At 41.4% G+C, this 20594-nt stretch overlaps 1 protein-coding gene across 16 annotated transcripts in view; it reads left to right on the top strand.

The window, feature by feature from the left end:
• MAP7 (microtubule associated protein 7) overlaps positions 1-20594 on the top strand; it is a 99618-nt gene that overhangs the window by 27264 nt on the left and 51760 nt on the right. The window contains exon 1 of one of the 16 annotated variants that reach the window (XM_072333702.1): positions 2115-2142. The exons of the other annotated variants lie outside the window; for them this stretch is intronic. Within the exon in view, the coding sequence (XP_072189803.1) occupies positions 2127-2142 (16 nt within the window). The 5' untranslated portion in view covers positions 2115-2126. Of the gene's footprint in view, positions 1-2114; positions 2143-20594 lie in introns of those variants that run through there. 16 annotated transcript variants of the gene reach the window in all.

Here is a 20594-nt window from a genome sequence, read left to right as displayed (position 1 = left end):
GGCAGTCTGCAGCAGCACTAGCACGCTGTGTGGCTATTTTTGGCAGTGTAGCTTTTGTCTGACAGTACTAGGGAGGGATGGCATATGCTCAGTGCATACATGCTGTGCATGTGACTGATTTAAGGATGAGTGATGAGGTATGGTTTAAATAAAATATATATATAAATACATATCACTCTCAACAAAAAAAGAAAAGAAAAAAGAAGCTCTCTACATTCTGTTACAAGCCAAACAAATTAATCTGCCTGACTGCATGAAATTTCATATTCTTTTTTTATGTAGTCGTGTGCTCAGTGGACTGTGCATTAGAGGATGAATTAGCAAGTTAATTTACCCTACGTGTCCGTAAGAGAATAGCTTTTACATCCTCAGGCCTTGTGATCTGAACTGCAATGTGAATGTATCAGAATACACAAACACAGCTTTTTATTTTTAGAAGTACTGTAGCAAGGGCTTGGTTTAACCTGCTCTCTCCTTAGCTTTTTAATTCTGTTTTATAGTCACTATCAATTGATACATATGTATGTATGTATGTATTTTTTTTACATGTTTTTATCTACTTATTTGTTTTTGTTTGTTTTCCATCCTTTAATACAGTACCTCAAGGGGACGATTTGCAGAGCAAGTTACCTGCTCATCACTGGGAGCAAGGTTGTTAAAATTAATTATGATTAGTCTTCCATATTAATAATCAAAAATAATTGATGTTTACAGTCTGTAATTTGAGTTGCAAACTCAAAGCAGAGTGTTTATCAGTCTGCATCTCTAATATTCCATAAACCCAAGATGCTTCAGGCTCAGAATTTCATAGGGCTGTAGTGACTTATTTCTCATTTCTACCATTATGAAGCTGGGTCCCCCAGCCAGAACTGGGGCCCAGTTGTATCAGTTGTGAGGCATAAGGAGAACGCTTGCATCTGAGCAGCAGTCGTGTGAGTAAATAAGATGCTACAGAGAGCTGAGAACAGGAACGCTTCTGGATAAAGGTCTGGATCCAAGCTGTGAGAGGTGAGGTGGGGTTTGTGCTCCAGGGGCCATCATTGGCTGCAGTTGTTTGGAGTACTCCGGCAAGGACCAGGCACTCAACCCCGCTCTCCAGTCTTCCTCACCAGTTGTAGCCTCAAGGTTGGCTGAAGTGGCAGGACAGAGCCACGACTTCTGGGGTTTTCCTGAGGTCCTATTGAAAGCTGTTAACATTTTTTATATATTATTTTTCTCTAGAATGAAGACATATATCCATTATTTACGAGTTGCTTGTAACTGATTTGCTATGATATTGGGCAAAGAGACTATGCTTGTTGAAAAGGCTCACTGGCTATCAAGACAGTAGAAGCATGTCATAAAATTAACTATGCCAACATAACTACTAAATGACATAATGCTGCAATGCTAAAATCTTGTGTACATGTGCAAAAATCCTTTGCTCAAACAAAGACTCCATCTCTGTTTTGTTTTTTTTTTTAATCTTGAAATGCATCTTTTGATTTTGTTTAGTTCTACAGTGAAACACGCTTTGCTCCAAGCTGCTTGAAATTGCAAGGGCTATTTTAAATGACTGAAGGACCGTGCAGGGCAAACATGGAGGCTTTGCTGCCTTACTTCCCTTGGAGGCAGGCTGGAGCTGACTGCCCAAGGCCTCCCTTCAAGCCGGGTGCTTGGCAGTAGGAAGTGGGGCAGTGTGGTAGACAGCTGCCAGCACCAATAACTGGTGCCTTGAGCTGCTTAGCATAGGCTAAGCCCAAATCTATTGACGCAGAGCGCAGGGAAGGGCTCGGCAGACTTCTCCCCCTCCCTGCCCCTGTATATAATCTCATGTGGATGTGACAAACTCCATTTTGATTAGATGTTGGACCAGAAACGGAGAGAGTGGGTCAGATTTGACCTTAGAAGTCTATTTTAATGGTATGTGTTTTCACACTTCCTGAAGCTGCACCTTTTCTTCATCATCTCCTCCTTCTTCCTCCTGGCTCGCATAAATTCCTGAAGAGAATTTCCTTAAAGAAATTACCTGAATTTCGTTAATGTAGGATGGGAGATCAAGTGAAGTTGTGCATGTGGGATGATATGGATCACACTATGGACTCTCAGTAGATGTCTGCAGTACAAATGAATATACAGTACTGAATATGATGGATGAAATAGGTAAGCGGCTCACACTTTGTATTTTCAGAGATAATTTTTTAAATGGCTTCCTGATTAGAAACTGGAAAACATAGTTACATCTAGCCAGGGGATGCATGTAGGCTTTTTCCCTGTTTGCTTTTGTTTCCTGATTAGTTTCAAAGAGCCTAACATGATGTGGGGGGTTTGGGGAAGGGTAACCTGAGTACACTGATCGTTTGACTTTGATTTTCCAGGATGCATTTCCAAATTGAAGGTTTTAGGCAGTCATTGATAACTGAGCAGCCAAGTTATTTTGTTGCACAAAAATGGATTATCATCTTCTGATTTTCTACATAAATCCTTACTGTCTGTTTAGCTCTAGGTAGCCATACTCTGTGTGTGTAGTGTAGGCATATACTTGCTCACAGCATCATTCAGTCAGTTTAATTAATTTTAACTTTGAGTTTATGAGGCTAAAATGAGATGCTGAGGATGGCAATATGCGGAACAGGAAGGGACCTGCCTATCTGTAATGAAATCTTTTATATAAGCTAAGGACTGGTTGCGAAAACAGCTGCTACTTTTGGGATTGGGATGTTGTGCTGTAGCAACTTCGGTATGAGAATGTTTCCTTTTCTTTGTCTGCCCTAGGCAAGAGAGTTGGAGAAGGATGTTCTACTGTGAGAAAGCTCTGTGTGGGGAGCTATTCCCCAAGGGGAATTAGCTGAGCTTTTTGTAACTCTTAAATCTTTTGAGTTATTCAAGTTCACACACGCAGAGCATGAAAGCAAGAGTATTATGTTTTGTTTTTCCTATTGTTTCTACTTATTTATTTTTTGTGACTAAGCTAAACAACAACAACCAAAAAATTAAATAATAATAAAATTGCTGTCTTGGTTGTGGATGCTTTATTGCTTTCTCATTTGGTTTTCCTGTTTTGCTCTTCAGTGGTTGCCTGGTGCATTTACTCTGTAAGTTCACAGGCAGAGCTGTTCTGCTGTAGGCTGTGGCTTACACCATCTAGCTGTCCTTTTTGTTTCCTGACAGCTACCTTTGAAGTAGTAAATGAAAATGCATTTGATTCATTAATACATAATTTTTTTTATTTTTTTTTTTTATTTTGCTATGGTAAGTGCTACTTAACATACCTAGAAGTAGCCTGATATTTAACGCTGGCTTGGTGCTGTCATGTGTTCTCTGTGCAACACTTGATCCTAATCCATACTTCCCTTTGTGGTGTTGGCAGCTTGCAGTCTGTGCCCAAAGATGTAGCTTTTCCCTTCCTTCTGTATCCCAGGTGACAGCAGCAGCAGTGATTTGTATATGTGTGTTTGGTTTGGTTTTTGGGTTGGGTTGGTGCTTGGTTTTTGTGTTTGGTTGGGGGTTGTTTGTTTGTTTTTGTGGTATTTTTGGTCCTTGGTGTCTGGCTTGTAGGGCACTGGAGGTAGCGTGCAGGGGTGGAGGCCAGCCTGTATCCTGGAAATGGAGGGGTCACATTGAAGGGGGGTTGCACATCAGACGGTCCAATTCCAGGCAGGGCAGCCCCAGCACACATTGCATGAACCGGTCATAATATTGTCACTCAGTCTGATGTCTGCCACTGTCTTTAGTTTAAGTCATGGCTGTCATATCAGGCTTATCTGGAAAGTGAATTGAGTGGAAAGTTGTGTAATAATCTCCAAATCAAGTTATGATATTGAATTATGTCTTTTATTTATTTATTTCATCATAGATGCATTTGGTTAAGTGAAACAGCATTCCTGGAAATAAAGTAGTGCTGGCATTGATAACTCATTACTGTACATACTCACTTGGCTCAGTTTGCTCCAATGACTGCAAGAACCTCTCCTCTTTTTATTCCTGAGCTTAATTTGCAGACTTCTCCTCTTGGGAGTTTGGATATAGGCAGGAATGCAGAGGGATGCTGGGCTGTGAAAGAGCTGGGAGGTGAAGAAGCTGTGGAAATAAGCTGAGGTCACTTATTGTACCTCAATTCCTGACAAAAGTGGGATGTTCAGATGTGAAAGGCTGCTGTTTAATATGTTGTATCACAGATATCTTTGGAAGATGACTTTGTCTGAATTATTAACGCTGGCTGCAAAAGCAGTGGAATTCTGCAGCAGTCAGATAACGGTGCAAACTAGAAATTGAAGTCTGAAGTAATAAAAAAGCATTGTTGAAGGATGCAAACAGATGGCATTTTGTTATAAGGCTTTGATCAAAGAATTGATAAAAAACAGGGCAAGCCTCTAGGCTGTTAGAGCTCGTGTAGGAATAATTCCTTTTAGTGGTTATTTTTCAAAATAAACTGGATCATACTCATCAAATTACCAAATTAAACAGGAAATTGCAGGGAGGCAGGGACTACTTTATTACTTGTAAGCCATGCTACACAAAAAGAACTGCTACCGTTTTTAAAATGCTTATACAGTGACAACAATTTGTTAGTAGGACATAAAAATGGAGGACATGGTTGTGCAAAATGGTGCAAGAAGGTGGGGAGTAAAAAAGACACAAAACCATGAAGTAGCTTTTGCATAGGAGATACAGTCGTGGGCACATTCCTGTGAGTTTCTCCTCCTTCCTTTCTTTCATCCCCTTGCAGTGTTGCAAAATACATCTGTGTGAACAGAAAGATGGCAATGAATAGAGGCAGCTAAAGGTGCTACTCATATTAAATAGGAGGTTTGGTTCTTTATTATTGCTTTTCAAAATGAGGAATCTTGTTGTGAAAGATAGGTTTACTTGTACCATTCTTGCGTGAGGTTAGGGCAGCGTGAGTTGTTATGATGAGAAGCTCGATGTGCATCCCAAACAGCTGAACAGGTTATTGGATCAAATGTGAACAATAATGCTGCTTCTGTCTGCCTTTCCTACAAAAAAGGTGTGCAGATTCCTTGGCCAAAAAGCAAAGTAAATGAAAGAAAGTAATAACCCGTAGACAAGAATATGGATCAAGTAGTCACAGAACTGTTGCTTTCTCCGTCTATAAAGATAGAAGATTTTTTTTTTTCTCATGTATGCAGAGCAAGTTCCAGTGTATGCAGGAAAAGCAGATGTTTCATCAGCTGTTTCCTGTAGAAAAGGAGCCAAAATTAGTCTTTTTGTGTGTCATTTGGTTGTTGTTGTAGTTGCTTGGTTTTTGTGTTTTTGTTTTTTCCCCTTCTTTAAACAACAGAAGATTAGAGATACTCGTGTTGCTCAGCAGCAGGACATCTTAGGAAAAAGATGCTCGTCTCATTCAGGTGAATGACTGTGTGGCTTGTTCTTTGGAAGTATGCAGCAACTGCGTGCAGCAAAAAGAGACTTCTAGGTGTTGTAATATATGTTCTCCAGCAAACCTAAGCGTTAAGTTGCCTGGGGGAGGTATGGGAAAAACAATAACGAAACTCAAGTCTATTAGATTGTACTACTTTGGAAATGACTGTGATATTCTTAAAGGAAAGCCTTGAGGATAGCTGAGACTTAATTAGAGACTATATGTGCTTCCTTTAGTCAAGGAAAACAAAGAAGTTGCTTTTTTTTAAATAGCTGTTACTTGTATGTATGATCTAGTTTTAGAATATTAGGTTTTGAGGTTTTTAAGATATCAGAGGACATCAATAGGAAGAGCAGATTTATAGGGTCATGTAGCTTTGACTTGCAAGCTTAGGCAGTATTTTTAACACAAGGTAGCTGAAAAAGCATTCAAAACCACTGTCTGCTATTTTTAACACGTCTAGCACTTTAAAAAAATCCATATAATCCTCTTGAAACAGATGGCTGCAGTGAGTTAAAATCCCATGCTAGGATTTGGTCTTTTACCTGATGTTGAAACCAATGTCATGACAAAGGGATGCATCATTGATTTTGGAGGCGAAAACCTGTTTCAGGTTCATACTTAAGAAAAAAAACAAAACAGTAAGGTTGCAAAAGCACAAAGCACAGTGGCTTGTGCAACAGTTGGCTTTGCTGAGCTTTAATAAAAGTCTCCAATGTTTACCAGTGAGAACTGTGGAGTCCCTCTGGATTTTGTCTGTTATTTTTATTTCTCATAGTTTGTGCAGTCAATATCAAGGCTATGCTGGAAAATGGAAATCAGTGTTAACTGTCTCTAAACTCCTATAATGTGAGGGAGAACAAACAGGAAGCGGAAGTCTTTCTTTAACTTCAAATCCTGTAATCGCTTGAGCTGCCTAAGAGAATGCAGGATTTGACCTGAAGTTTTCGGTTTAAGTAAATGTAAGGACGACTCAGGCTGATTTTTTTGGGGCAGGGCTGAGGTGAGGAGGAAGGCGTCGGCAGTAGTTTCACACAGAACTAAAGCATTTTTAAGACAAAATGTCCAGCTGTCCTTCAGCTATCCATAGAGCCACCGTAGTGTTTGTAGAGATGGTGACAAAGCGTTGGTGTTCTTGTCCAGATAACTGGAAATAATTTAATATGGTTGGTGATTAAAAGACTTACTAGTTCAATGCACTTGTTTCCTGCATTTCTTTAGTGGTGAAAGGAGACAAACGAACGGGACGCTAAAGTGTTGACACAAGCTTCACTTTATGGCTCAGTTGCTTGGTAGCTAAAATTTACCCCAGGTGGATTCCAACAGTTAACCAGAGTAATCTGACCCTCCTCAATGCAAACATAGCTGCCTTTCCCCAGCCTAACATGCAATGCATTTAAATTTCACAAATATAACAACCTGTTATAACATATAAGCATTTCAGAGGAACCTGTTCTGTCCAGCAGTCCCAGCAAGGCTCAGCCCAGGTGGCCTCGCTGGCTGCTGCCCAGCTGCTCCTGTTTGCTGCTGCCTGCATGCTTCTACGTTCTTGCCCCATTTTCTTGCCAACTGCAGCACTCATGGAGCTTCAAGTTATACATGACAGAGAAATCTCAAGTAGTTTGGTGGCAGATGAAGAAAGTACCTAACTGCAGGATGGTAAAACTTGTTTTTCTGGACATAAAATTTTAACATGGCGCATGCATTCCAAACTTCCTTATACTCCCCTTACTACTGTCACCCAGTGAACATCCTCCCTAGCAAGTGAAGGACATACCATATGCTGGAATATGGGAGTTCTGCAAGAGATGTCAGATTCTTTGTGGAAAGCTGAAGGAACTAGTAGCTCCCAATATCTGATGTTTTGCTCTTACAGCAAAGCCTGCTTTAGTGTTCTTAGTTTATTGTTCTAATATTTGCGAATAGCACTTGGGAGTGACAGCAAGCAAATACATAACTAGCTTGTTGATGGCACAGTAAACTTTGTGGTCTTGATGAGACCCATGTGATAGTATGTGTTAGCATGCTGGGAATATTTCTGCTTTCTGGTTAAGATTTAGGATAACTGGGCAGTTCATGTGAGGGCTCACATGAGGTGTGAGCTGATCTTGGGGATACATTCACTTGGAAAGCTCAGTCTCTCTGGACTTCAGTGGCAGGTTGCTGTTAGGCACAATGGCCAGTGCTAGATTTGAACTCTAAAGAAAATGGTGATGTAACACAATGTTTTTCACTCCGTGCTCTGCTCATTTTACCAAGAGAGAGCACTGCAGCTTGATGACCTTCCCCATTCTCCATTTTGTAATGCTGCTTCAGCTGGCAGCTGCATCAAGCTGCAGAGCAAGCACAGAATGCATTCAGAGGCATGTGGTACAGAGTGGGAGATTTGGTTGTGTTGCAGATATTAGGAATGACCTGAACAAGAAGTACTGCTGCTGGGCCTGCCAACTGAGTAGTTTTTGACTAGGTTCTTGTGAAACAACTTAAATCTGCTGTGGTCATGGTTTGTGTTCTAGTAGTGGAGGAAAATGCAATTCAGTGTGCCTAAGGAGAGCCTCTGGCTTGCATAGTTATACATGAAGTGCCTCTGCTGCTTTAGTCTATAGCAATGCAGTGGCACAGGGGTGATAGTAGGGTTATGAGGACAGATTTGGATTAGTCAATTATTACCTTTATCTAATTAATCATATATCTTTCCTCCAGCTCCACCAAATTCAAATATAGCTGTTAAATCTATAGACTTCAATAGCCTGAGTGTACCCATGAAAAATGATATGCATAGGACCACAGCAAACTTCAAAATGATACACCATAACAAGACCTGTAAACAAGGCTGGTGCTCCAGGTGGTCACATTCTGCAGCTTTCATGCATTTGCCAAGAGAGACCAGCTCCTGTGAGCCTTGCAGTCAGAGTCACTGAGTCCTTTGTTTAATGAAGGTGTGCCCCAGGGACCCCAGGGCTTGTGAACTTGCACATGCAAGTATGACCTTGTTCAGTTTATCAGCCATGAGTGGGTGTTGTGCCCGTGACTTGTGAAGCTGTTAATCTGTCCTGAAAGTAAACATCTGATGTATTTTGTCAAGTCATGACATACGTGCATTTGCAATAATAGAAGCACCTGCAAAATAACACAAGACACAGTGGTTATGTTTATCAGGATCTTTCCTCACTGCTCCAGCCTTGCAGCTTGCTGTCACAGTGGCCACAGAAGCCTTGAGAGGCTCTGTGGTACTGAGAGTATTTCAGCATCAACTCCTGCCCTCTTTTTTTGTTATAGACTGCTGTTCCTGTTTCCAGGGCATGGAGGAGGATGTAGAAGAGGTGAGGAAAGGATACAGCAGTGAGAGATCTGACCCTCTTCAGAAGCTCGAGCCCTGCTTTGCACTTGCTTTTCACATAGAAACCCTCTCCCTCACCACTTGGAGCTTCACGTGCTAATGCAGAGAGACTGTGTGATTTCCTTCTCCAGCTCTCTTAATTAACAATTACGCTGTTTAATCTACACAGCTCTGCATGCCTTCTCTTGTTACAGCCTCCAAAATAAGCGATTTAAGAACTTGGTAATTATACACCTTGGAAAATCTCATTTGTATAATCATCTTGGTAGATTCAGAGCTCTCCTACTCACTCTGTAGCTAGTTTTATGGGAGGACAGAACAGGATATTACTGATGGCAAATCTAGGAATGGGTTCAGTGCTAGCTTTTGGGAGTCTTCTAGAGATTGCTGGAGCTGAAATTTCTTCATAGATTCTCTCTACCATTTGGAAACAAGGGGGACCATTGGGAGGTAGGAGAACAAAATATTTGTCCATTGGTGGCAAACTGTATTTTTTTTAATTTAACTCATTGCTGCCTTACTCTGTTCTCACTGGGTTTAATCTTCAGCAAGTTGATGCTGGCAGGACATGAAGAACTTCTTGCAAATCTCACATTGAAATAATTGCCAATATTTCAATACTAAAAAAAAATAAAGAAGCCCTCAGCAACAATGAGAGCTTCAGTTGACCTGTAGCAAAATCATGTTGTAGAAAGCATAGAAATCTGCATTTTTTTAAAATGAGGTGGTTGCTGCAGTTTGTTACGTCTCTGGCCTTATCCCCTGCTGTGTGCCAACATCTGACAATAAATGGAAGATGAGTTTGGTGTCTTTTTATCCACAAACAGAGCTAAAGGCGGTAAAGTAGTATGCTGTTGCAAAAGGTTTTATGAAGACTAGAAAAATCACAAAACAAAACAAGCTCTCGGCCACAGATGAGAGAGCTGCCAAATGTTACGTAAATGCGGAGAAATCCTTAGAAATCTGCACTAAGATGTCTACATTTTTAATACGCTGTTAAGCGCTTAGCTCTGGGGAGGGGAGGCCTGCACAAGGCTTTCTCCATCTTTTCAGTCAGTTCTGTTCAGCAACTGTTTCTCAAGCAGCCCATTTAAGCCTGAGTGCATGTATTGAAAGATCTTGGTTTGTGTGTGGTTCATTGAACAAGGTGGCTGCCTAAAATCAAGAGTGTTTCAGTATTGTACTTCTTGTCACCCCTTGCTTTTACCCCAGCTGACCTTTTGGCTCTGTAGAAGAGAACACACACAGTGATTAGTAAGCCCACACTTATTACTTCAGGTCACTTGCATGGCTCACACAGAAGTGGGGAGAGAAGCATATATGCAAATATTTTCAACCTTCTGCTCAAAAGGGTTGGATGGAGCGCAACCGCCTAGGATGCCTGCTGTGTTGCAGAAAGCTTTGGTGGCAGTGCAGAAATGCAGCTGGCTTGTTGGCTGCTTGCAAGCCTGAGCCATTGCTGGGAAAAGGGCTATCATGTCTGTGGTTGGGTTAGGGGCATCTGTAGGTAGGGGCGGAGCATCTTAGATGCTTCTTTTAATTGTACCCAAAATGTTTTGTGATAGGAACCGCTTGTAGCTCATGATCAGCGGAATGCAGTGACCTTTGATCTCACCAAGAGTGCAAAGTATCTGTTAAATAGGGGTACTTTGAAATACAGATACTTTTGAAACTAGTTTACAAAAAAATATGAAAAAGAAATATGTAGTTAATTATTTGACTTGTGCTTCATGTGTTTAAACAACTAAACTCTTGTAAGTCTTATATAAGCTTTTATGTAATGTGTTTTTTCTGGGAAAAAATGGTGACTGGGCCTAACTTGACCTTGAATGTTTGGCATATATTCAAGTGGACGATGCTACTGAAATTCAATAGGCTATTTGTTTATATTTAACTGCTGTAGTTTGTTCTGGTTTGTGTCTAATAAGCCCAGAGGAGGCCATAGTTCTTACCTGTCTGTCTACCCTTGTGACTTTACTTCCTTGTTTCACTGGACTAGTGTAAGGTAAGAGTCTGTTCTGTAGCAGTTGCAGACTCTCCATGCAGTTCAGCTCCAGCTCTGGTAGATAGTTTAAGTAACCTTGAACCATGCGTAATGATCTCTTGGCTTCAGGTAGGGCTGCATGTGTATGTAAGTGTTGCTTCTAGTTCTAGTATGTAAGAATTGCTTCTAGTCATGGGGCGGACAAGGTGTTTGTCTCGTTCATTAGAACTTTGATACTTTCAAGGTGGCATGATACTATTTTGCCAATGTAAATATGTGACATTATTCTAATATAAAGGTAGAGAAGAATGAAGTTATACATATCTTTTGAGTGAAAGAAATTGCACAAATCAAGCTGTAATTCTACCAAAATTAAAATCACTTTGTTAATGTCTGGTAACATTATCTATTGACAGAAATGTGGGAGACTTATACTCAGGAGAAGTCTGAAAATCGTTTCCCAATTCAGGATCAAATTTCACTGCTTTGAGACTTAGTTTCATCAAAATAAAATTGAACATAGACAAAGCTTTTATACAGGATACAGACTTGCCTGTTTTCTCTCTCTGCAAACTCAAGTTAATGAATATTACTTATTTATTAGTTACTTTCTTCTCTTGATGTAGCAGTGGGAGGCCGCGCTGTTTGAGCTAAATTTAGACTGCTCCTAATTTACAGATGGTCAAGAGGAGATGACAGCTAGGTCTACCTACTGCTAATTATACAGGTATGAGTATCAGTTCACTGTGACATGAATTACAGTTAATTACTTGTAGTCTGAAGAGGCATGGACTTGAGATTTTTTTTTTTTTTTCTTAGTCTCTACAGGAATTTTAATCACAGATAAAGATAAGGGGGTAGCTAAGCCCCATCTCTGTGATAGCACGTGGGCACTGATGGAGCCTTATCATCTGAGATCAGGTGCTGTTGTTCAAGGAACTGTGGAAGTGCCAAGTCCTTGAAGGTCTGACAGTTCAAAGCCATCAGAATGTTCAGGAGTTGCCAAAGGATTGTGTTTCTCTTGATAAATAATTAAAAAAAATAAAAATCTGCTGCAGAACCAGGGTGGCCAGGACACTTTATATTCTTTGCAGGCAGCATAATTGCAGTCTAAATTAGTCTTTGTTGTGTGAGAGCCCAGAAAAGGATTGTAATTTAGCAAGGAAGGCCAGCACTTTGTCCTATCTTGATAGCTACAAGCAACTCCTCAAGCATTTGTTTCCTGTGACCTTGCTTAACGTTACAAGCATGTGTTTAATGTTAGCATTTTATGTTCAGCTTTGAAGTGATATAAGAATCGGTGGGCCCTGCATATTTGTTACTATTTCGCACTCTTTTTTTTTTTTTTTTTTCCTGCTTCCTCAATATACTATTTCCCATTTCCTTCTTAGTGTACTCCAAAACAAAGTTATTTTAAGGGAATGAGAACAGATTTCCCACTGGCCTGTTGTGACCAAGGCTGGTGCGGCCCAGTACAGGTGGCAGAGCGAATGCTCTGTGGTGGGCAGCATGCTGCCAGGCCTGTCATCAGGCTGGAGGGCCTGAGTGGTGCTTCAGACCTAAACTTACTGGGTAAAAAGAGAAGGGAAGTATAGCCCACCCTTTAACAGAACCAACCCTGTGATTTGATAGGAAATACCTGGTGCCAGAGCCCCCTGTTACTGTGAGGCATGTGTTAACATTAGGACACAGTGTTGTATGTGGCCTCAGCAGCTTGTGGGCAGGGTGTTTGCAGTGTGCCTGGGTGCATTCAGGGTGCTATTTGAGGTTGGCATGCTCACTTTCTGCAGCAGATACGGCTTTTCAGTTTCCAGTTCTGCTTGAGAGCTGCTTCTGATGTCCTTGGATCTGGGCTGGTGCAGTGCAAAGCTGACTGCTGACAGAGCGGGGTCAGGCTGAGCATGCAGCACAGACACAGAGCAGTTGTGAGAGCAATGGCAAGGGCCCAGCATTCCTGCTCGAGTCTGCACAGGGCTGATTAAAGAATGTTTAATGGTGAGCTCAAAATGCCTTCTCTGCAAAAGAGGCATGAGTTGGGATACATCTCAAATGCCTGCTGCATGGGGAGCAAACAGGAGGAAATACAGTTCGCATACATGGCTGCTGAACAACTGCCTCACTGGTTTTGCAAAGACGAGAGGATTCTAGCCACGTATGGATGCTATCTGAGAAAAAAATAATGTCTGTTGCAGACCACCTTGTTAGGAAGTAGGATTTGCTACTTCTGTTATCAGACAGCTGGAGAAAGTCTCACAATCATGAGCTGCTAACTGATGTGTGTCTTCAGTCCTAGAAATCAAGAGATGACTTCATTATGTCCCAGAAAAATTCTTAGTGCAGTCAATCAATGAACTGACATGGGGCAATGCTCTCCTGGACAGCTGACAGCCATAAATGGGGTATGATGTAAGCGTTAAAGGTACACTTAAACTGCTGTCTTGCAAAACTTGGTTTTTTAGAGTGCTTCTCTCTGGTTACATGAGCTTCTGGCACTGATGTTCTATTAAAAGCAGGATAAATGCATATTGGAAGTAAAAAGTGCTGACATTGGAGTTGTTTTGTTTTTTTATAATTGCCAATCTGGCACAGCAGTGGGTGAGCACTAATGAATGTAAGTTAGCTGGCACTTCAGTTATTGGAAATAATGTTTTCAGTTGTCTTGGACAGAAACCAGGTGCAACTTGTAATTGTGTTGTATGTTGTATATCTGTGATAAGAAACCTGATTGTTCTGGAGTTACCTGGGATGAGCAAGGTGATCTCTTACAGCAGCACCCTATCTGAATGTGTTAATGGCTAACTTTAAAACCTACCTTATTTGTCTTCATCCACACAACAGATCATTCTTCATCTTATTTCCATAATGCTCCAACGAGCTTTTCTTTCCATAGTCTGAAACTCATGAGAGGCAAGCTGCTGTCTGCCCAGTTTTATGAAGAATGCTGTTCTCTCACAGATGAAAAGGGTGAGATGTGAGTTTACTGAGAGGGGATGTCCAGAGACAAAGTGGCAGCAAATCATATCTGCTCTAGAAGAAAGAGTGTGTTAAAAAGATGAGTACCGGCAAATGAGCAACTACAATTTAGTGGTCGTTTGGGTCAATAGGAAGACAGGGACTATCAGTGGTGTTGTGAGGACATGGTTTTGAAGAACTAATGTTCTGCTACCAAGTAAAATTCAGCACAATTATTGTAGCAGTGGAAGATTGGCAGAACGATGGAAAGCGCTAATCCCCTCCTTGGGAGCTGCTTGCTGTTGTTGAGACACCATTAATTACAAAGGCCTTATCTGGGATTCCAGTGGAATTTGCTAGTGTTTAGCCTCAGTGAGTTTGTCACTTTGAGTCCATGTAATTATTCTTTGTGATATAAAATACTTTTCGGAAGGACTGAAGCGTGCCTGATATGCCTCTGTCTCTCTGTGGAATGGCAACTGGCAGGGCTGGCTCAGAAAGGGCACCCTTCTAGGGAAGGCCATTTGCATCCTCCAAAACTTCCACCACTGCAAAGCAGGGAGCCTGGGGAAAAGTTTGTTCCTGGCCCAGTGCCAGCGGAAAGCAGTCTTTCAACCTGTGCACAGGGAAGAACGAGGTGATAATGGCCTGAAGGTGAAGCAGTGCTTCTCCATCCGCCTCCCTTATTACTCAGGGAAGGGAGGGCCGATTGCTCTGGCTGGAGCCCTTGGCCCTCTTGTCCCTAGCTTCTAGGGGCTACTGGGTGCTTGGGAATGTGACTGGATGTGGGGAGTGATGCATCGCTGCATGGGGTTGAATATTGTCACTGCAGCATAATATTGCTCATTTCTCTCTCTCTCTCTTTTTTCGTAGCTTTTTTGTAGTATACATCATTTTATGATGCACCTTTCTCTGTGATAGAATGGAGCATTTAATGCATGTTACAATGTAATAGATTGGAACTGGGTGTATTCTAGTGCTATAGGTAAGTCTCTCCCAACAAACACTTCCACTTGACAATCCCATTTTTCTGTATTTTATTTTTATTGAAGAAAAGGATCAGTGCCAAGAACATGCTCTATAAAAAAGTTCTGAAGATACACATAGGATGCTGTTGTTTAGTCTAGCAATCCTGCTAAAATATTTACTGCCTGAAGAGGGGGACTCAGCTACTTTATCAGTTGTTGTTAACACATTCTCATTGTTTCTGGAGGCAAATTCAAATACACTTGGTGAAGCACTGCTCTTGGTGATAGCAGGATTTTGTTTTGTTTTATTGATACCAGTCTGTCATGGTGAGGTTGCTGCAGGGAGGTGGAGGATTAGAGGACTAAACTCTCCTCTCTGTCCAGAATAAAAAGGAAGCCTCTGTGGATCAAAGAGAAGTAATTCCATGAAGCATATTATTGGTGTTGTTGTAAAACCAATATCATTTGCACAATAAAATGACGAATAGTTTTAATTGCTGGATTTGAGTTTTCTAAAGCAGATGGCAAGTAATTAAGATCACATAACATTTTCCAGTAAAAGAGGCTTGCTTCAGTCTCTTTATAACAAGTTTTAAATGGTTTGGCCTCTGTTTCTCTTCCTTTTTTCTTGTAGCTGAACCAATGGCTGAAGAATGACACTTGGGAAAATATTTTCTTATTTTTTTTTTAATCTTGATAGCAGCTCAACAGGGATGATTTCAGACCACCAGGCTTCAGAAATTTGGTTTTAGATCATTGCTTCCTCCTGCAGCTGTCAAAAACTGTCCAAGCTGGAAACGCAAAAAGTCACAGCTTGTGCCTGACAGGGATGTGTTAAACACTGGAGTGCAAATTTTTTTGTCCTTTTATTTTTGCTTAATTGAAGTGGCACCCTTCCTTACAGATGCATTGCATTCATCAGTGTTTGCATGACTTGCCATCCCCATGCACAGAGTGAGAATGCTCCTCCCCAGCACTCCCAGGGCTGAGTAGAACTGCTCCCTGGCTGCTTCCAGCCTCTGCAGGCTGCCCCTGCACCAGGAAAACCGACCCTGCCTTGCTCTCTTCTGCTGCTGCCCAGGCACCTGCTGCTGGACCTGCAGGAAAAGGTGATCTGAAGCTGCTGGAGAGAGGTGTGGAGGAGGTGTTCAAGTGGAACAAAGCTAGCAAAAAGTAGACAGGTGGGAGAGGAGGGGTGCAGGCTGGTATGTGCTCAGAAACAGGAGAAGGAGATTGAGGCAGAGTTGTGGACAGGGATGTAAGTTCAGGAAAGGAGCAAAGGATGCAGTTCAATAGGGAAAGAGTGGAAGAGTGCAGCTTGGAAACTATTGGCAAAACATGTTTTTCCCCACCTGGTGGCAGGGTTGTTTGGTCTGCCAAAGCAATTTTTATGTCAGAGAATACAGCATCTAGATTTCTTAAACTGCTTTGACATTCTACTGATGGGAGGTTATAAAGTTAACTTTTATTCTGATTGAGTAGGACGTTCTGTTGTTGTTTTTTAGCTTTAGGTGACTAATGTATGTCAGTACATAATGCAGTCTGCTTGTTAATAATGAAGATTCCAAGACGAAGCACTGGCACGTCAGGAAACCTCAAACTGAAATTTACTTGTGTAACTTGATTTCGTATACCCTATGCATGTACATAACACAGAATTACTTTTAAATATGTGATTGTGTTCTTGGAAGTTAATAGCATCCTCATCAGTAAGGCTAAGCAGCTGTGAATGAAGTAAAGCTTTGATCTGTCTCAGCTATGCTGCGTATGTAACGTGATGAAACAGCTTAATGGATATTTCATGCAAAATCTTTTCTAGGTTACTGTCTACAAACTTTCTGGGGTTGTAAACAGGTTGTGGTTTGCTTATTAGGAACATCAGTAAAAATACAAAGATCTGTGCAGTTTCTATTACCAAGAACAAGGCATTTGGTAGCTCAGTTCTGTGCATCTCTTCTTGCTGTCTCTTGTTGAGAGTTTGCTATAGAGACTGGAAGTTATAATTCACGTCCTGGTTGGTTTTTTGGTTTTTGTTTTTTTTTGCTGAAAGGATGACTCTGAACACCCCTGTGAAATGCATGACCTGTTGGACCTTGACCAGCAAGCTCTGCAGCAGTGGAACAATACTTGCTGTAGGTAGTCTGGAACTTGCTTATAGAAGTCCCAGTAGATGTTTGAGGTATATATCTAAGTGGCCTGATGTGGTGCTGTATGAAGGCAGTTAGGTAGAAAAGCAAGATCTCAGCACAATGTTTAGCTTCACTTTTTGGCCAAGATGAGCTCTTGTGTTGGCCTGGTGTAGGAACAGCTCTCTCACTGCCAGTACCCGCATTTAGCATGCTGTGTCAGTAGATGAAACCAGCATGATGTTGAACTTCTTCCTTAATAAACAAGGTCATGGTGCTCTGCTATGTAAGAATCTTCATCTTGCAGAAATTTGTGCAGCTGCTGTTTTGCTCTCTGTTCCTTTTCATGGAGCATTACATGTCTCAGGCTGTTAGCATTAAATAATGCTACTTCTTCCCCACCACCCTGTCCTCCTTTTTTGCATTTTGAGCATCTTTGGTATTTTTTTTTTAAGGAATTCTTAAGTAAAAGATTTGAGAAGGTCTCAAGAAAGGCAGTTGTCAGTGCCTGTGCAGAGCAGCTCAAGTGGGAGTAAAACACTTTCAGTCTCAAAATCACATGGCTGTTTTTGCAGATGTATTTTTGTCATTGCTGCTGGTAGGATGAAAATAGCAAAAAAATCTGTAGGTGAGGTTGAAGTTGTCCTGTTTCTTTCTCTTGTGATGAGCCCCTATTTACTCTCTCACAAATGAGGCTTCTCTTGCAATACAATTTTCTTGACAGAGGCAAGAGGATGAGACTGCAGATCCGTTAAAAGCAATTATGGGATGAAGGCCAGGAGCCCACTTAGTTTGGCGGATACAGTGATTTTGACTTTAAAGTAATTTAAAGCAGAGGAAGGGAAATCTTGGATAAGGAAGATCTCTTAAGCTTTATTGTGGGTGGCTTTTGTTAGGGGTGGAAAGCGAAGGGAATTGGCTTTCATGCGACAGGCTTTAAAGCAGGAATCCAGAGAGCTGCTGCGCTGCTGGTCAGAGCTTTTTAGGGTACTGAGAAGGCCAGAGAGCTGGTAAATGTGTTTTAAAAGCATCTTAGGGTCAGAAGAAGTGCAGTGGTAGAGCTGTGCTATGGGTCTCATCTACATCCTCGAGTAAGGTGACAGTGTGAGGCAACCTCACTAGAAGGAAAGCTTTGAAAAAGAATAGACCTGATTTTGATCTTCCTTTCTTTTGCAGCAGGTACAGCAGAGAGTGTTTGTTCTCACCTGGGTATACTGCCCCTGTTTGGGGATGTCCGCATATGGCAGCAGTTAGTGTAGAAAGGTATTAATTGCTATTAGACACAAAAACAGTTGTGCCTGGCTTTTGAAGGATCAGTGTGGTGTTGCCATGGCAGAAATGCCACTGACAGAGGCCTGCTTCTTCTCTCTTCTCTTCATGGTGAAGTCACCAGGATGGTAGCTGCTCACCTCAATGTGTGTGGTGCTGAGCCTGAACAAATTTGGGAAGAGCTGGACAGGCATGCATGGAGTTCAGCAGGAGTGGGATGGTTTGTGTATGCCAGTGGGCTGGCAAGAAGAAAGCACATAGTCTGTAAGCTTGCAGAAGTCTCCTAAATTAACCTTAGATATAGCCCATTTTATGGCAAGTTCATCTTTATTAAAAATATATATTACATCATAAGATTGCTTTTGGGGACCTTACCTTCTCTTATTGCAAAGCTGAGACCAAGGAAATTGCTTTCTTTTTAAAAGTGACTGGATCTTAGGATCAAATTGCTTAATATATTGAACTGTAGCAGAGTATTCATTTTTCCCTTAGCTTCCTAGTTCCATCCACCTTCCCTTTTATGGAGTTGTATTTGTTTTTTTGCAGAACTCAGCCTGCTACCTGCATCGGTCACCATGCCCTGTACAGAAGTTGCTATCAAATAATGAATACTCAAGTTGCTGTTCTTAGCTCGAGTGATTTGACCTTGCCATCAGTGCAATATTGAATGCAGGCAGGTCTGAGCCTGGTTCTCTAGTTGCCAGTGATAGGTGTAAGCTGCCTCGTGACTTGGATGCTCTCCCAGGAATTACCTCACTGCCTGGACCAAGCTATCTAGTCAAAGTCCAGATAAGTGACTTCCATCCAGTAAAATGTACAGGAGTTTCATTTCATCCTCTGAAGTGAATTTCAATGCATGGCCTTTACACCACCAAGCAAACGGGTCCTGACCATCCTGCCCATGGGGATGCAGGAGCAAGTCTCAGGTCTTGATGAGAAGCAGGAGTTGCTTCTCCTTCACCCGGGGTGAAGTGTTTTGACCTTGGGCAGTAGGATTGCAAATTGATTGTTGTAGGTCCGATATGGCCCAGGCTTGGTTTGCTTTGTACGCTGCCTAAGACAGTGTGCATAGCTCATGATGTGTTGGTAATCTGGAAATGAGGTTGCTCTGCAGTCCCTGAGGTTTTATTTTATTTGGGTGATGTGTAATTTAAAAGCTTCCTCTCATCTGTATTTGGTCAGAGCTACCAGCCTGCTGTCAACTGCACAGTCACTGCTTTGGTGGCACAGGCTTTTGCAATAGATAGCAGGCACCTTTTTTTCCAGTGATTCTTTAACGTCAATATCATTGTTTTACATTGCAGTATAATGATGTGATATAATTATCCAGAGGAAATAATATGCATGTCTGTTTTCTTGTAAATGCTATTATGTTTAGCTTTCCTTTGTCATTAAGAGAGCCTAAGTAGCATAAGGGCTCTTCCTGCTAAGTCACTCAGTCTTTTGTATTCTACATTATTTAATATTTTAGAGTGCAGTGCTTTAAAAAGCCAGCATGGTCAGACAAAAGTAATTCTTCATGAATATGCATCTCCCAGGAGAGCAGTTGCACAATTTTAATCTTAAAAAAAATAATTAAAAAAAAAAAAAGCATCCTTTTTTTTTTTTTTCATGTAGTTACTCACGTGATCGTATTTTGTCTGTGTTTCCAAAGAAATCTATTTATGTTTGTGTTTTCAAGTATTTTACAACTTAGTGCTGAATTGACTGTGACAGTTTAAAATCACCTGTTTCTTTTCCTAGTCTGCAGTATGATGAAAACAGCAACTTCTGTACTGCCTTGTGAGCAATGAACACCAATGCTGATGAGTTTCCATTTATTTTTAGCTCAGTCCAGGCACCTGAGATGAAGAATGTCAGTAACAGTGCTTTGTTTGGCACCTCTGATGGTAGATTTCTGTGATAAGTGCCAGAGGAACAAAAGCTGAATATCTTTTTATTTATTTATACTTGCAAAACAGCTGCTGAGTTCCTCACTGGTGGAATTATGAGAAGACGCACATTTTTGTAAATCTGCTTGCAATTAAAAGAATAATAATTTTCTTGAGAGCGTTACTAATAAGAATATTTGTAATGAAGCTTTTTGATTGGAGATCTGGTGGCGTAAGCAGACCCAGGCTATAGTTTCCTGTAGACTTTGCATTAAGGAGCCTGAAGATGTTGGGCTTGCAGCTGTTGTGGTGTTACCAACTGAAGTGGTTGGTCTGGTAGAGAAATGTTTGTAGCCTCTCTTTATGAGCCATCTAAACCAGGGCTCTTAGAGACGGCTTCTGATTTTGTGTGGAGGGGAGGGGTCTCGACAGCAAGTGCACACGGTATAGGCTTTCCATCCTGATGATTCATTTCTATGCATGTGGGTGCTCTCACCCTGTGGAGTAACTGAAAGAATGACAGCAGTGTGCTGTCACTGTCTCAGAGACCCCAACAGGCTCACAGCTTGTGTGACTGAGCTGCTGCAAAATTCATCTTAACATCACAAATCCTTGTCCCTCTTGCAATTTATTGCTGGCTCCTGTGATCCTCATTACCCAGGTATTTCTCTTGCTTCCCCTTGTGTGTCCTTTGCACAGGAAGAGCTCTGCAGCATGGCTTC

This window comes from Excalfactoria chinensis, chromosome 3 (assembly GCF_039878825.1).
Source record: "Excalfactoria chinensis isolate bCotChi1 chromosome 3, bCotChi1.hap2, whole genome shotgun sequence".
Classification (NCBI taxonomy): Eukaryota; Metazoa; Chordata; class Aves; order Galliformes; family Phasianidae; genus Excalfactoria; species Excalfactoria chinensis.
The sequence above is the reverse complement of the archived record's forward strand: the minus strand, read 5'-3'. Positions and strand labels throughout refer to the sequence as shown.